The sequence below is a fragment of the Cuculus canorus genome, unplaced genomic scaffold, assembly GCF_017976375.1.
Source record: "Cuculus canorus isolate bCucCan1 unplaced genomic scaffold, bCucCan1.pri scaffold_67_arrow_ctg1a, whole genome shotgun sequence".
Classification (NCBI taxonomy): Eukaryota; Metazoa; Chordata; class Aves; order Cuculiformes; family Cuculidae; genus Cuculus; species Cuculus canorus.
In genome coordinates, this window is record NW_026527846.1 from 298,975 (window position 1) to 313,039 (window position 14,065).

At 61.2% G+C, this 14,065-nt stretch overlaps 2 protein-coding genes across 2 annotated transcripts in view; both read right to left on the reverse strand.

The window, feature by feature from the left end:
* The window catches only part of LOC128850754 (solute carrier organic anion transporter family member 4C1-like), a 25,867-nt gene extending 25,216 nt beyond the window's left edge, over positions 1 to 651 (reverse strand). The window contains exon 1 of the mRNA XM_054055741.1: positions 447 to 651. Coding sequence (XP_053911716.1) covers positions 447 to 651 — 205 coding nt within the window. The remainder of the gene's footprint in view (positions 1 to 446) is intronic.
* A 2,372-nt stretch (positions 652 to 3,023) lies between these two features.
* LOC128850753 (dynein axonemal heavy chain 17-like) lies at positions 3,024 to 12,629 on the reverse strand. Its single transcript, XM_054055740.1, has 23 exons — positions 12,515 to 12,629; positions 11,100 to 11,547; positions 10,160 to 10,326; positions 9,678 to 9,870; positions 9,492 to 9,591; positions 9,318 to 9,403; positions 9,027 to 9,152; positions 8,550 to 8,705; positions 8,386 to 8,469; positions 7,794 to 7,961; positions 7,448 to 7,564; positions 7,010 to 7,278; positions 6,717 to 6,912; positions 6,438 to 6,572; positions 6,013 to 6,100; positions 5,615 to 5,718; positions 5,371 to 5,511; positions 4,842 to 4,985; positions 4,402 to 4,590; positions 4,048 to 4,302; positions 3,771 to 3,940; positions 3,284 to 3,506; positions 3,024 to 3,198 (listed from the first exon to the last, which is right to left on the reverse strand). Exons 2-23 carry the CDS (start codon positions 11,442 to 11,444, stop codon positions 3,073 to 3,075), a joined length of 3,582 nt encoding a protein of 1,193 aa, XP_053911715.1. The 5' UTR covers positions 11,445 to 11,547; positions 12,515 to 12,629; the 3' UTR covers positions 3,024 to 3,072.
* Between the last annotated feature and the right edge of the window lie 1,436 nt (positions 12,630 to 14,065).

Below are 14,065 nucleotides of genomic sequence, written 5' to 3' on the forward strand. Positions count from 1 at the left end.
CATGAAGAAATGAACAGCACTTCAAACATTTACTAAGGCCTTAAAACATTTGCATGAAGCAGGCAGCTCCCAAACTACATGTTCGGGCACTCGCTCTGTCTAGTGCTTTGGAGGACACTTCCTTCCCCGGCTCCTATGCCTCCGCCTGTGAGGGGCACGTGTGAGCATCCTCTGCGAACACTCAGGACAAGAGTACAGACAAGAGCGTGACACACAGAGCTAATGGGACCACGGATTCAGCAGTGGTCAAAAAGGGAGGCACGAGAAACAGAAGGAAGCAGAGGGAGAAACACCGTTTGAGCAACTTCCCCACCCCGGGTACCAGGGCGCTTTCTTCCTCCGCTGAAGCCGCTCTTCAGCGACACCGAGAGCCCCGGGCTGCTGCAGGCGCCAGGCCCCCTCAGCCGGCGGCTCGGCACGGGCGGGAAGGCGGGAGGACGCGTTACCTTGGCAGACGGCGAGGAGGCTGTGGGCGGCCAGGTAGCCCTCGGCGTCGTTGCAGAGCTGCAAAGGCTCTGGCGCGCAGCTGCCCCACCCGCAGGGCCCCTCCTCAGCCGGGGAGTCCGTCCCGGAGGCGCTCGCCTGGCGCTGGCGGCCGAGCTCGGGCCGGGGCGCTTCGAACACGGGGTTCTGGATGTCGCCCCCGTCCATGGCGCTGCGAGGCCCGTAGCTGCCGCCGGCGCTGCCCTAAAGAGCACGAGGGCGGGCCGGCCCCGACGGGGCAGGTGGTGGCGCTTCTCCCTCCTCCCCGGCCGAGCAGCCCCGCCCCTCCCGGGCTGAGGGAGACCCCGCGGCCTCGCGCCGCCCTCAAGCGGTGGCGCCGCGCCCGCCGAGTTTCGACTTGCAGGAAGGGTATCATCGAGGGGACCGTGGAGGGGTCGGGGTACGGAGTCTGCGCAGCCGCCGGCCGAAGCGGGGCTTTGCCTGCCACCCTCCTGCCAGGCGCTGGGGAGCTGCAGCCGAGCCCGGTGCCAGCGGGATGTCAGCCCCACCAGACAAGCCGCACGACATCCTGAAGAGCTATGCGAAAAGCCTGCTGCGGACCCAGCCAGAGGAGCGGAGGAAGTTCGAGGGCAATGAGGAGGCTGCGGCCGTGCTGGATGAGTTCTTCCAGCAGCCGGACGTGCAGGAGTTGGTGCTGGGGCGGGATCCCACCGGGCAGCTCCAGGCAACCGCCCATTTCCCACCCACCCTCGAGAGCAAGGCCGTCTACTTCGTGAAGAAGAAGAGGGAGGAGATCACCCCAGAGAACTTTCAGAGTGGGGTGATGGTGGGAGACATCAGCCCCTCGCCGGTGGAGCAGCTCATTACCATGATGGAGGAGGCGAGTTGCCCACAGGGGGGTGGTGGGTACAGACTTGGAGTGAGTGGGAAGGGCTCCCTGGGCTCCCTGCTGCCGCCTGCACACCCGCTGCGGCCTGCTGGAGCCACAGCTTTAGGAGGGTTCAGGAAGAAACCAAATTCAATTCCTAGAAGAAACCTCGCCCCAGGTGCTGGCCCTGGCCTCACCAGCAAAGCCTGGCAGGGGCCTGGGAGGAGTCCCTTTGGGAGGGACAGGAGCTGGGAAACCATCTCGGTCCCTGAGCATCCCTGGGCACAGCCACCCCTCAGCAGCCAAGTGCCTTCGAGAGGCTCACGCCAGGCTTCCATGCTGGCAAAGGTGGCCCCAAGCAGGCGTGTGGGGCTCCCCTGGGATGGTTCGGGGCCAGTCATGGTGCTGGAGTGTAACCCAGCTGCCTTTCAGCTGGGCGGGGCCCATGGACAATTCAGTGCTGCCCACCATCGAGACCGTGGTCACGCAGTGGTCCCACCAGATCCGAGACACCCTGAGCAAGGACTCGGAGCAGTCGCTGCTGGAGGGGCTGCAGCTTCTGCCCAGGACCGAGATCGACTTCTGGCACACCAGGACGGTCGCCCTGCAGTGCATCAATGACCAGGTACCACCTCACCCATGGGCGGCCAGTGGCCGTGTGTCCCTGGAGCTGAGCTCCCGGTGCTGAGCCTGCCACCTCTCCCCTGACAGCTGCTCTCTCCCCGAGCGACGGAGATAGCTGAAGTTCTGGAGAAGGCCAACAGCTGCTACTGGCCAATGCTCCAGAGCTTGCTCAGGGATGTCAGTGCCGGTAAATCCCCAGGCAACGCGGTGGGCAGCTGCCTCTCACTCCTCCAGTGGGGCTTCCCTGCTCCAACACCATTTCTTCCCTGACCCAGGCCTGGAGGAAGCCAAGGACGTCGGCCTCCACCTGCAACAGCTTCGGATCCTGTTGGAAAAGTTGGAGCAGGCAAATTACTTGCAGGTAAGTTTGAGGTGGCAGAATAGCCAGGCACTGTGTGGCTTCCTTGTCTGGTAGAGGCAGCGGCTGAGCCCCAAAGGCTGTGTGTGGCTCTGGGTCCACCCCGGCTCTGCTCAACCAATTTCCCGGTCCATTCACAAGGCTCTATCAACACTCATAGACAGCACAAAAAAATTAGAAATGGATAATGGTTTCTTTGGGTTAGAAAACCTACTAAATAGCTGGGGATTATCGGGATGGGTGAAGTCTTTTGTCAAAATAGCTTTACTCTGTATTGGTATATTTCTATGCATAGTCACACGTTTGCTTTGCTTTCCGCAATGAGCAATTGACAGTTCTTTGAAGGCGGTGACGATTGTAAACAGAAAAGGGGGAGAGATGGGAGAAAGCATGTATGGGTTTGAACTCAATGAGAAAAGACTATGTCCCTGAATCAGCACAGGGATAAAGGATTCCATTGTCATGTGTGTGCCAACGCAGGTGGCCGATGCCTTGGCGTGCCTATAACAGTAGCAAACGCAGAGCAAGCAGCCATTGTTCCAAAGTTTGCTAGCTAGCCTAAAGACCTTGGAATCACTAACAGTGCTCGTGGGAATGTAGGGAGTTGGTAGAAAAGACAAAGAAGAAGATAAGGGCTACAGCTCTAGCACTAGTCATTGTTCTTTATCTCTGTAGTCATGGAAACTTCAGCAGTGGAATTTTATTGGGGTAGCTGTATACGGGGCAGACACGGGTACATAAGCTGTACTTTCTCTCAATAAACTTTATTTCATCTGTATCACTGTTGGGAGTCCGTGCCCCCACTGCCACACTTCCCGGGGATGATGTCGGCTTGCAGAGAGGCCACAGTCTTCTCTACATGCAAGCAGAGTTTCTTAGTGCTGTCCCAGCGCTTGGGGAGGACCTGTAGTGAGCACCACATGGTGTTGGCAGCGTGGCCCCAGGGAGCCAGTGCCCAGCCCCCACCCCTCCCCGTCCAAACGGTTTACCTGGAGCTGCAGGTGGATCTCCTCTGGCATCTGCTCTCCATAGCTGCTGAGAAGGGCAACCATCTCCTTCAGGGGCTCAAACATGGTATCAGTCGCTGCCTGCCTCTCCTTGGCCCTCCTCACGTGCCCCATCATTTCTACCAAGCCATCGTAGTCTCCCTCCTCCAGAGGTTTATTCAAGCCAGTGTCCAGGTCTCGGAGGAAACCCTCCAGCTCCTGGAGACTGGGAGGAAGGGGGCGGCACTCACCAGGCATCCCTGATGGTGCTCACAGCTCCCTGTGCTTGCTCAGGGCTGGCTCTGCAGAGCACAGCCCACCAGGGCATTGCCCCCACAGGAGTGTCTGGCACCTTCACCCACACCTCCACGGCTCTGTCCTTTGGGCCCCAGCCCTGCCCTGGCACGCAGCGGTGCCTTTGCCACGGCCCAGCTGGGTGTCGGTCACCTGGAATGCCCCGTTCCCACATCTGGCTTCACCAGGTACCTACCTGGCGGTGACGTGGCTGACGAGGTGCTGCCGGAGCACCAGGCCCCGGGACTTGATGGCAGCCAGCAGTGCCTGCTTGAAGGGGCGGCAGTCGCTCCGCAGCCACCCCTTAAACACCTGGGTGTTGGCTAAGTCTGATACCTCCTTGTACGTGGCCTCGCATGCGTCAATCTGGGGACAAGAGCTGGTCACAGCCTGTGACCCGTGCCTCCCTGGGCACCCCACATCACCATGGCCACCCCAAGCACCTGGTACCTCCCCAGGCATCCACACCATACCTCCAGCTGAAAGAGCTGAACGCATGGGCTTCCACGAGCCAGGGGCTCCTCTGGCTGTGGCTCCAGCTCCTCAGGGCTGGCGCCACTGCCAAAGTTGAGGAGTCGCTGCAGGAAGTCCTCAGGATCCTCCAGCCACTGCTGGGCTTGCTCCTCAAAGCCAGTGCTGTACTCCTCAGCTTCCGTCATGGCACTGACCACCAGTGACACCACCTTCTCCCTCATCCTGCTGAGCTCCGCCTGCTCCTCCAAGGTGCGCTGAAGGGATGGGCAGAGCTCTCGGGGATCGGCTCGGGGGACCGGGCACCCTCGCCCACCTCCAGCTGAGCCGGAAGCTGCTGCCCACTGTGGACTTACCTTGTAGGTCAGCTCCCCCTTCAGCAGCCGAGGCACGCACGCCGCACAGGCATAGAGATCGCTGAGCAGGCTCTCCACCAGCTCCAGGAAGCTGTTGTCGTCTCTTGCCTCCAATGAGGGATGGTACCGCACTCTACCATCACGCAGCTCCATTTGCACCTCAAACAACGGGGCTGGGGCCGTGTCAGCCTGAAAGAGGTCAGTGCCTTGCGTGGTGTTTCACGTCCCACGCCCCTCCCAGCCCCACAGTCCCACCACAGCAGAACAAGGTGGGACGCGGACGCCAGCCTCTCCAGCGCTCGCTGCTTGGGTGCACTGAGGGGCACACAGGGAGCGCTGAGATGGGCACGTTCGGCCACCAAACGCCTGAGGAAGGTAACACCACATCCTGAGCGTGGGCAAAGCAGGGGCACTGCGCTGGGGGAAAAACCTGGACCTACAGCAGGAGCCATGTTGGTGAGCAGCAGCTGCAGAGATTTGCGCACAAGTTTGAAGAGGCCATCCAGCACAATTCCATCGATGTATCCCACATAGTCCAGCCAGAGCTGCGAGGACACGTCAGCCTTAAACAGACGTGCATTCTCCTGCAAGCAGGAAAAAAAACAAGGACTGTCTGTCCATAAATCCCCAGCAAACATGCCAGCTCCTAAAACTGCCCGAGAGCCCTCTCTCACGGTCCCTGTGTGTTTGTCCTCCTTGGCTGTCGCCTGGATCCTTGCATCCTTCCCTCCTCCCAGCTGTGTGACACCAGAAGCAGCAGCAAAGCCCTCACCCGAGAGGGCAGTGCATTTCTGGAGTCTGGTGCTCTGCGGTCTTTTCTCTGGAGCCTTGTCTCAGCCGAGGGTGCAGGATAGCACCCAGGGTTGAGAACACAAAGGGGTCTCCGCTGGGTTCAAAGCACGGCAGCACACGGGCACCAGCCTCCTTGTTAAACTGAGTCTGACTGAACCGAGTCAGGACATGTCTCACCTCCACCATCTTCTGGATCTTTACACCTGTGTCCTTGAGGGCAGCACAGCGTTTGGTTAAGGTCTCTGCCTTCCCAGACAGGTCCAGAAGCGCTGCCTCCTTTTGGTCTTTCCTTCCAAAGACGGGCGTGGCTGAGCAGTCCTGCAGGAAGATGATGACAGGGCTGCTCCGCTCTGCTGGGGAAGGGCAAATCCCCTCAGGAGGTTTCCCAGGAAGGTGCTTGTAAAACAGCTGCAAAAGCTACCTCCATCAGCTGGGCAATGGCTTCCACATTTAACTTTGCTTTCTGGACCCTGGTGTGCAAGTCACACAAGCACTCTCTCATCTTCTGGATGTAATCCCCGATGCCTGGCAGAAAAGTCACGTCCAAGCTTGACAGATTATGCAGACAGCTCCGAGGCAGCGAGCACAGGTGGAGCAAGCGGGGCGGGGGGCCCTTCAGGGCTGTTCACCCCAGGCAGCATGCTGTCCACCCCCCGCCCCACCCACCCCCATGCCTGCAAGGTGGGGGTCCGCACTTTGGAGATGATAGTTGTGGGGACCTGAGGGCAGGCATCACGCGGGAGGTGGGCCAGGGCTGGGGATCCCCCAAAATGCACCAAGAGGATCTCTGGGCTCGAGCGGCCAAGGGTGGGTTTGTACCTTCGCGGTAGCAAAAGACGGTGCTCTCCACAGCCTCCAGCTCCCCGGCCAGCAGCGACAGCTCCACTGGCAGCAGACACCGCTTCACCTAGGGGACAGCGTGTCCGCAGGTGAGTGCTGCAGGCAGAGGACTCTGCTCCCACCGCTGAGACGTGCTCACTAGGTCACTGGATTTACAGAGGAATGGGATCCCCACCCCACCAACATGGAGCTTGAAGGGCAGAGGAAGCCAGAGTGATGTTGGCAGCAGGAGCTTGGCTTAGCCACGGGATGGGCAGGGACCAGGTTGGGGGGGATGTGGCCGGTGTACCCCAACCCCTCTGGTCTTCCAGGACCTCTATCATAAGAGCTCCCCAGACAGTTTCCACCTGACCAGTGCCGACAGCACGGAAGAGCAGCCAGGTTGTCTCCCCTTTGCAACCTGCCTCATTGTACCAGCCAACGATGTGTTCCACGTTGTTCACAAACTTTTGGAAGGACTCCTTTTGAGCAAAGAGACTCTCAGCACTGCTCTTCTGCAGGAATTTCATGTACTTCACCTCCTGCAGAACAGCCACCAGCTGCCAGACACAATGGCCAGAGACAAGGCTCATTAGGAAACCCCGAAACGCGCCACACAGCCTTTGAGAAAGTCAGATTTAGGATCGGTTGAGGGATGGTGGGTGTTCCTCTGCACCAGGCCAGTGGCCCGTGCCAGCACCTACTGTTTCGCTGAAGTTCATGCTGAGAAGGGATGAGACGGAGTCTCTCAGAATCAAGGGCTGCTCCAGACCGAAGTGACAGTCCTGGCCAACTCCGTGCATCCACTCCTCGTAGACCTTCTCACTGTAACCTTGCAGCAGTCCCATCATTTCTTCGTACTGCCCGGACACTTCTTTAGCTTCAGCACAGGCCATCGCACTGCCAAGGTTGTGATAAAAAAGCAGCTGAAGCAGCAGGGCACAGGAGGACCCGTGACGGGCCAGACCCTGCCCAGGATGGGGTGACCTGCACATACGGGTGGCTGATGGCAAACAAGTCCCTGTATGGTCTCTCCAGCTGGTGCTGCAGCTCCAGAGCCCACGCCAGCTGCCCGGCCACCGGTGGCAAGTTTTTGTTGCTAACTTGCCCTGCCCCAGGTGACGGTAGGGAAGTGGTCTGGGCTTCAAACAGCACCCTCACGTTCTTCAGCTCCGCGTGGAACATTCTCAGCAGGGCTGAGTAACAGGGAGATACTTCGGCCTTTATCAAAGGTCGTTCCAGCAGGGAGGAGAACATGTGCACTGACTGCGGGAGAAAGAGGTGTTGGCTTCTGTTCTCCACAGCATCACCGGGCCAGCCCGGCGACAACCCCAGGGTCACTCCCAAGCACGGATACAGCGTGCTGGGCTGCAGGCAGTGGGCCTGGGTGCGCCGTGCCCAAGAACAGGACCCATTGAGCTGGGGGCATGCCTACCTTCACAGCAGATGCCAGGCGGCTGCAGTCTTCAAAGCATTGGCGGAAGGTGGTGGCCAGCCTCCTGTCCACGTCCTCCATCTTCTTCTGGAATGCTGCAAAGTCTTTGTCCCATTGCTATCGGGAAAAGAAAATTATTGAAGTCGGCACAGCCTCTGTGCTTCCTTCTCAAGTCCTTCCAGAAGGGTTCGCTGCACGCAGACAACCTGGAGCCCCATGACCCGCCCCAAAGTGCTGCCTCCTGCAGCCGCAGGACAATTTTACGTGCAGCACTTCCAGCGTGTTCTGGCATGCGAGGTTTTTTCTTTTAGCACATGCATACCATTCTATACCAGCATTCACTCACCTCTTCGGTGGGATCTAAGGGATCATATTTGCACTCCACAAAAGCCTTGATGAGTTCTGAGACCTCCTCACAGATCTGAAACAGCTGGCTCCTGAAGATTTTTTCTCTCACTCCTTCCAGCTCTGCCTTCTCCAGTTTCTGGAACTCCATAGCTGTCTGGTACAGCTCCTGGCAAGCACAAACCATCGTCTCACCCGGCTACTCTCAGTGGAAAACCCTGGCTCCCTGTGCCCAGGCGCCGCAGGCGTAGGAGCTGCAGCACTAGTGCAGGGCTGCATTCTGCAAGGTCACCGCCCCCGAGAAGCATCCTTCCTTGGGAGGCTTTGCAGCCTGGCTGGGGGCGCCTGTCTGGCCCCAGGGGCACTGGGGCACCACTGTCCCACTGGGGACGATGCTGCTGTGCTCCGAGCAATGCACCACTGTTGGGCTCCCACCTCCCCTCTGCTCCTCGCCTGCAACAGTGACCCCAGCCCACTATGGCACCAGCGCACAGCTTGTCACTGTGCTGCTCTAAGGCGACCACTGTGTCACCGCCAGGGCAGGGGCAGCCCACATGGGCCTAGCACTGGGCCCCAAAATGCTGTAACGGCACCTCGATAGTCTTGAGCCTCTGCAAGAAGGAGTCCATTCTCCTGAACAGAAGGAAGGGAGGAAGTTTCCAGAGCTGTAGCTCCTCCTGGAAGTGGAGAAGGGCCATCAGCAAGCAGAGCAGAGTTGTACGGGGTCAGACAGACCCGCACAATCCCCTTCACCCACCTGGAGCAAGGTGGGAATCGGGTCAGAGCAGTAAGTGCTGTAGGACTGGAAGAACTTCTCCACGGTGGAAATGCTCAGCCTGATTCTTCCCAAGATCTCTTGGGTTTCTCCTTGCAGCCCCTTCATCACACCCTCACGGCTCACGAAGGTACAGGTCTAGGACAGACAGAGGCAGGCAGGAACCGTCATCAGAGGGGAGCATGGAGGCTCCTCCTGTCCCCATCCACCCTCCAGCCCACAGGCTCTCTGGCGAGTGCCTGCAGTCCACGCCTGTTCCAAACCCTCTCCAGCCCTACGGGGGGGCTTTGCTGGTCCCTTCACTGGGGTTTCTCTAAGTCACCCCAGCTGGACTCCCACGCCTGACCCGTGTCACCCCTTTTGCTACAGGTCCCGCAGCAGGGCAGCGGGAGGAGATGGTGGTGGCTTGGTCTGCCCTGCCCCTTCCCACTGGAGCTGCCGCCAGCCCTGGGGCTCTACCATCTCGATGAGGAGGTTGCAGATCTTCCGCAGGAGCATGATGACCCGGGCAGGCGAGCTGTAGTACTGGCAGTGAGCACGGAGGAGGTAGACGGCGCACAGCACCCTGTCCAGGCAGGGCTGCAGCTGCAGGGGCAGAGCCTGGTTAGTGCAGTGCCGTGGTTGCGCTAACGAGGGTTGAGCAGAGCCAGGGTGGACCCAGTGCCACACACAACCTTTGGGGCTCAGCCACTGCCTCTACCAGACAAGGAAGCCACACAGTGCCTGGCTATTCTGCCACCTCAAACTTACCTGCAAGTAATTTGCCTGCTCCAACTTTTCCAACAGGATCCGAAGCTGTTGCAGGTGGAGGCCGACGTCCTTGGCTTCCTCCAGGCCTGGGTCAGGGAAGAAATGGTGTTGGAGCAGGGAAGCCTCACTGGAGGAGTGAGAGGCAGCTGCCCACTGCGTTGCCTGGGGATTTACCGGCACTGACATCCCTGAGCAAGCTCTGGAGCATTGGCCAGTAGCAGCTGTTGGCCTTCTCCAGAACTTCAGCTATCTCCGTCGCTCGGGGAGAGAGCAGCTGTCAGGGGAGAGGTGGCAGGCTCAGCACCGGGAGCTCAGCTCCAGGGACACACGGCCACTGGCCGCCCATGGGTGAGGTGGTACCTGGTCATTGACGCACTGCAGGGCGACCGTCCTGGTGTGCCAGAAGTCGATCTCGGTCCTGGGCAGAAGCTGCAGCCCCTCCAGCAGCGACTGCTCCGAGTCCTTGCTCAGGACGTCTCGGATCTGGTGGGACCACTGCGTGACCACGGTCTCGATGGTGGGCAGCATTGAGTTGTCCATGGGCCCCGCCAAGCTGAAAGGCAGCTGGGTTACACTCCAGCACCATGACTGGCCCCGAACCATCCCGGAGGAGCCCCACACGCCTGCTTGGGGCCACCTTTGCCAGCATGGAAGCCTGGCGTGAGCCTCTCGAAGGCACTTGGCTGCTGAGGGGTGGCTGTGCCCAGGGATGCTCAGGGACCGAGATGGTTTCCCAGCTCCTGTCCCTCCCAAAGGGACTCCTCCCAGGCCCCTGCCAGGCTTTGCTGGTGCCAAGCAGTGCCCGCAGCACCCACCAGTCCAGGACAATGCTGGAGTCATACCGGCTGTCCAGGTGCTCTGGCAGCACGAGCAGCGGCTTCCCCTGGATCTTCGCACGCATCACCAACATCTCCTCCTTCAGCTGGCGAGTTTCTTGCACAATCTCCTCCACCACCACCCCAGGCAAGCCTGCCATATTCTTCTCGCTCAGGAGCAGAGGGGACACAACCTGGAGAAGAAGGCTCAGTTGGGTGCTTGGTCGGGCAAATGTGCCCATTGGAAAGGGCAGCGTGCGGCTGCACTGCTTTGCACAGCATCCGCTCCTGCTGCCTGTCCGAGGCTGGTCTCAGCCCAGCTGCAGCTCTGGTAGACACTCATGAGTTTGGCTGATGTTTTTCTTGTCAGTGGGACCAGGAGAGCCCTCACCCTGTGCGGGGCTTCCAGCTCTCAGGGGTTGGGAAGTGCTGGGAGCAGCATAGCAAGCGCACCCAGCAGGGTCAGGGGCTGCACACGAGCAAAGCCCCCGGCACTGGGGAGGAGGAGGAATCACAGGGGCTCCTGGCTCAGCTTCTGGGGGCTCTGGGCTGGCAGTGCTCTGAGCAGGAATGTTTATCGCAACTCTGAGCAAAACCCACTCTGATATTTGGCAGCTGTGAGGCACAGGGAATGGGGAATTACGCTGAGATTTAAACCCACAAGGAGCAAGCGATCCAGGTGGGGATTGTGAGAAACCTGGGCCTGTGACCTTCACTTAGCTCTGTGTCCCAGTGGCGCTGGGTCCCCTCCAGCAGAGCGGGACGCGCGGCTGGAAGCGCCCGCGAGGCCAGGGCCAGCACCTGGGGCGAGGTTTCTTCTAGGAATTGAATTTGGTTTCTTCCTGAACCCTCCTAAAGCTGTGGCTCCAGCAGGCCGCAGCGGGTGTGCAGGCGGCAGCAGGGAGCCCAGGGAGCCCTTCCCACTCACTCCAAGTCTGTACCCACCACCCCCCTGTGGGCAACTCACCTCCTCCATCATGGTAATGAGCTGCTCCACCGGCGAGGGGCTGATGTCTCCCACCATCACCCCACTCTGAAAGTTCTCTGGGGTGATCTCCTCCCTCTTCTTCTTCACGAAGTAGACGGCCTTGCTCTCGAGGGTGGGTGGGAAATGGGCGGTTGCCTGGAGCTGCCCGGTGGGATCCTGCCCCAGCACCAACTCCTGCACGTCCGGCTGCTGGAAGAACTCATCCAGCACGGCCGCAGCCTCCTCATTGCCCTCGAACTTCCTCCACTCCTCTGGCTGGGTCCGCAGCAGGCTTTTCGCATAGCTCTTCAGGATGTCGTGCGGCTTGTCTGGTGGGGCTGACATCCCGCTGGCACCGGGCTCGGCTGCAGCTCCTCAGCGCCTGGCAGGAGGGTGGCAGGCAAAGCCCCGCTTCGGCCGGCGGCTGCGCAGACTCCGCACCCCGACCCTGCGGGAGGAAAATGGACAAGACGCACACCAACGTGATCAAAATGGCGACAGTTTCTTGAACGCAGACAACTACTCTTCTACTCCTCTGTTACGAACACGTGGGCCACGCTTCTCTCTCATTGGCTGAACACGCGCATAGTAACAAATCGCGATTGGTTCCTTAGCTTTGTTCCCGCGCTGCACCCCGTCAGCGTCCCGCCAAAATCCAGCCCCACCTCCGGGGGCCGTCCTTCCTCTTGCCAACGTCCCCATTCCAGGCATCAAATGGGACCTACAGTTACCTCATACTGCGGCCTATGCTCATGCTCACAGCCTTATGCTAACCATAGTAATAACACCTTTAGTCCTTATATACAGTTTCTCCAACACCACAGGCTGGATTGCTCTCATGCCCGTTAAGGTTAAGATATTCTTCCACACAACCCCTCCACGTTCCCCTCGATGATCCCCTTCCAGTCCCGCCAGCCCTCCCCCTGCACCCTGCAGCCTCGCGGGGAGCTGCCCGGCCCATCCTTAGCCGGCCCCACTGCCCCCCAGCTCCCCAGAGCCAGGACCCCACAGCCTGCGCCAGTCCTGCCCGGGGCCACTGCTCAGCCCTCCCGTCTCCCCCGCAGCCCTCCAACAGCCGCCGTCCACAGCCCCGACTGCAACCAACACCGTCAACATCCGAAATGCCTCAAACTGCAGGGCTGCCCACCCCCCCCCCGCCGCACCCCTGCCCCCCCTCCCTCGGCGAGGGCTCTTTCCCCGCACAGCCACAGCCCCGGCTGCACTCACAATGCGGTGCCCAGGGCGGGCCCACCCTCGGCTCCGTTGCCCCCAAGACTGCCCCTTCCCCGGCCCCGTCACCCCCCCATCCTCGGCTCCGTCACTGCCCACCGTTTTGCCCACTGCCCCCCCCCATCCTCTGTCCCGTCACCCCCAGCCTGCTCCTGCACCCCAGGCCTGCCCCAATCCTGCCCTACCGCTCCACCGGCCTGTGGCAGCCCTCGGCCCTCACGCAGCCACCAGCCCCCGTCCGCAGCGCCGACCGACAGCAGCCCCCGCCCACACGCCTCACAGCCGCAGGGCCGCTCCCACGCCCCCTCTCCGTGCCCGCCTCTGGTCTCTCGCTGAGGGCTCTTCCCCCTCGTCTGCCCCGCCCCGGCCGCACTCCCGGGGCGGTGCCAAGGGCTGCCCCATCCCAGGCACACGGCAGGCAGGGCTCGGGCGGGGCTGCCCCCGGCTCTGCCAGGCTGCGCACCCTGGCCCAGGGCTCCACGCAAGAGTGCAGGCGGCCGAACCAGCCTACCCCGCCCCGGTGGAAGGGCCGCTGCCAGCACCGGCTCTGTGCTTCCCGGCTTGCCTTTGGCCCCAGCTCGCCTTTGGATCCCGTTCCCATCGATGCCGGTACCAGCTGGGCACCATCCCAGCCCCAGCCCCCTCGCAGGCGGGGCACAGCCCTGCCCGATGCTCGTGCCCAGCAGCTGCCGGAGGAGAGCTGGGACATGAGCAGGGGGTACCGCAGGGGTGTCCCACCGCCCCCATTGGCTGTCCCAGGCCCCTCACACCAGTGCCGTGTGAGCTGCTGTGCAACCGGCGGCTCTGGCACTGCACGGTCCGGCTTGCAGAGCCTCGTGTGTGGGCAGCCCCCCCCTGCCCGGTCGGGCTTGGTGCCAGCCCTACTGCACACCAGGCAGGTGGGCACGCAGGATGCACGACCGGGAGCCGTCCCGGCCCAGCACAGCTTCCCCTGCCCTGCGGCGAGGTCCCCAGGGCACCTTCCTGGCAGGGGGGAAATGAGAGGAGTTGGTGAGGCCACAAGGCACGCAGACACCTCCCGGCACATCAAGAAATTGCAGGCTTTGGATGGGAGCAGGTAGAAACTCAATCCAGGCCATGTTGGCCACAGTGCGGCCAGCTTCTTGCATCGTGGCATCTCTGTGGCACCAGGCACCAAAACTTCCTCTTGGTGGAGGACACCTTCTTCTTCTTGGCAGCCAGCAGCATCTCGGAGAAGGGGTCCTGGCTGATTGCTGCCCTGGCAGGGGGGAACGAGGGCTCGGATTCGCTCTAGAGCCAGGGGAAACTATAGAGTTGTTTTTTTCCTTCCTGGCAGGGCGTCGGGCGAGCACCTTTGTGCCCCTGGAAAGCCTGTTCCCCCCAGTCCGTGCAGGGTGCCCTGGGAAGCACAGACCCCTCAAGCACCGCAGATGGGTCCCTGCTGTGCCCCTGCCCCTAGAAGCCGCTCCCCTCAGCCCTGGGCCCGGCTCCCCCTCCACGGCGCTGCCACGCTCTGGCCATGGCAGCAGAGCCGCTGTGCCATCACCGCAGGACAGGCACCCGGGCTGGGTGGCCTGGCTCTGGCACGGATGCGAGGAGGCTCTGCGTGCACTGGGGGCCGTGCTCGTGTCCCCAACCCCACCGGGCAGACCCTGTGCCTCCCTGCTCCCTGCCGGTCACAAGCGGCGTCCCCGGGGCTCAGTGTTGGGGCCAGTGCTGTTCGATGTCCTCATCAACGACCTGGATGAGGCGGA

Excerpts from the sequence above, each read along its gene's own strand:
- LOC128850753 (XM_054055740.1), bottom strand. The coding sequence starts at position 11,444 with ATGTCAGCCCCACCAGACAAGCCGCACGACATCCTGAAGAGCTATGCG. Across the intron at positions 5,719-6,012 it reads CGTCTTTTGCTACCGCGAAG|GCATCGGGGATTACATCCAG; the intron begins GTACAAACCCAC and ends CTTTTCTGCCAG. Across the intron at positions 4,591-4,841 it reads TCACCAACATGGCTCCTGCT|GCTGACACGGCCCCAGCCCC; the intron begins GTAGGTCCAGGT and ends GACCTCTTTCAG.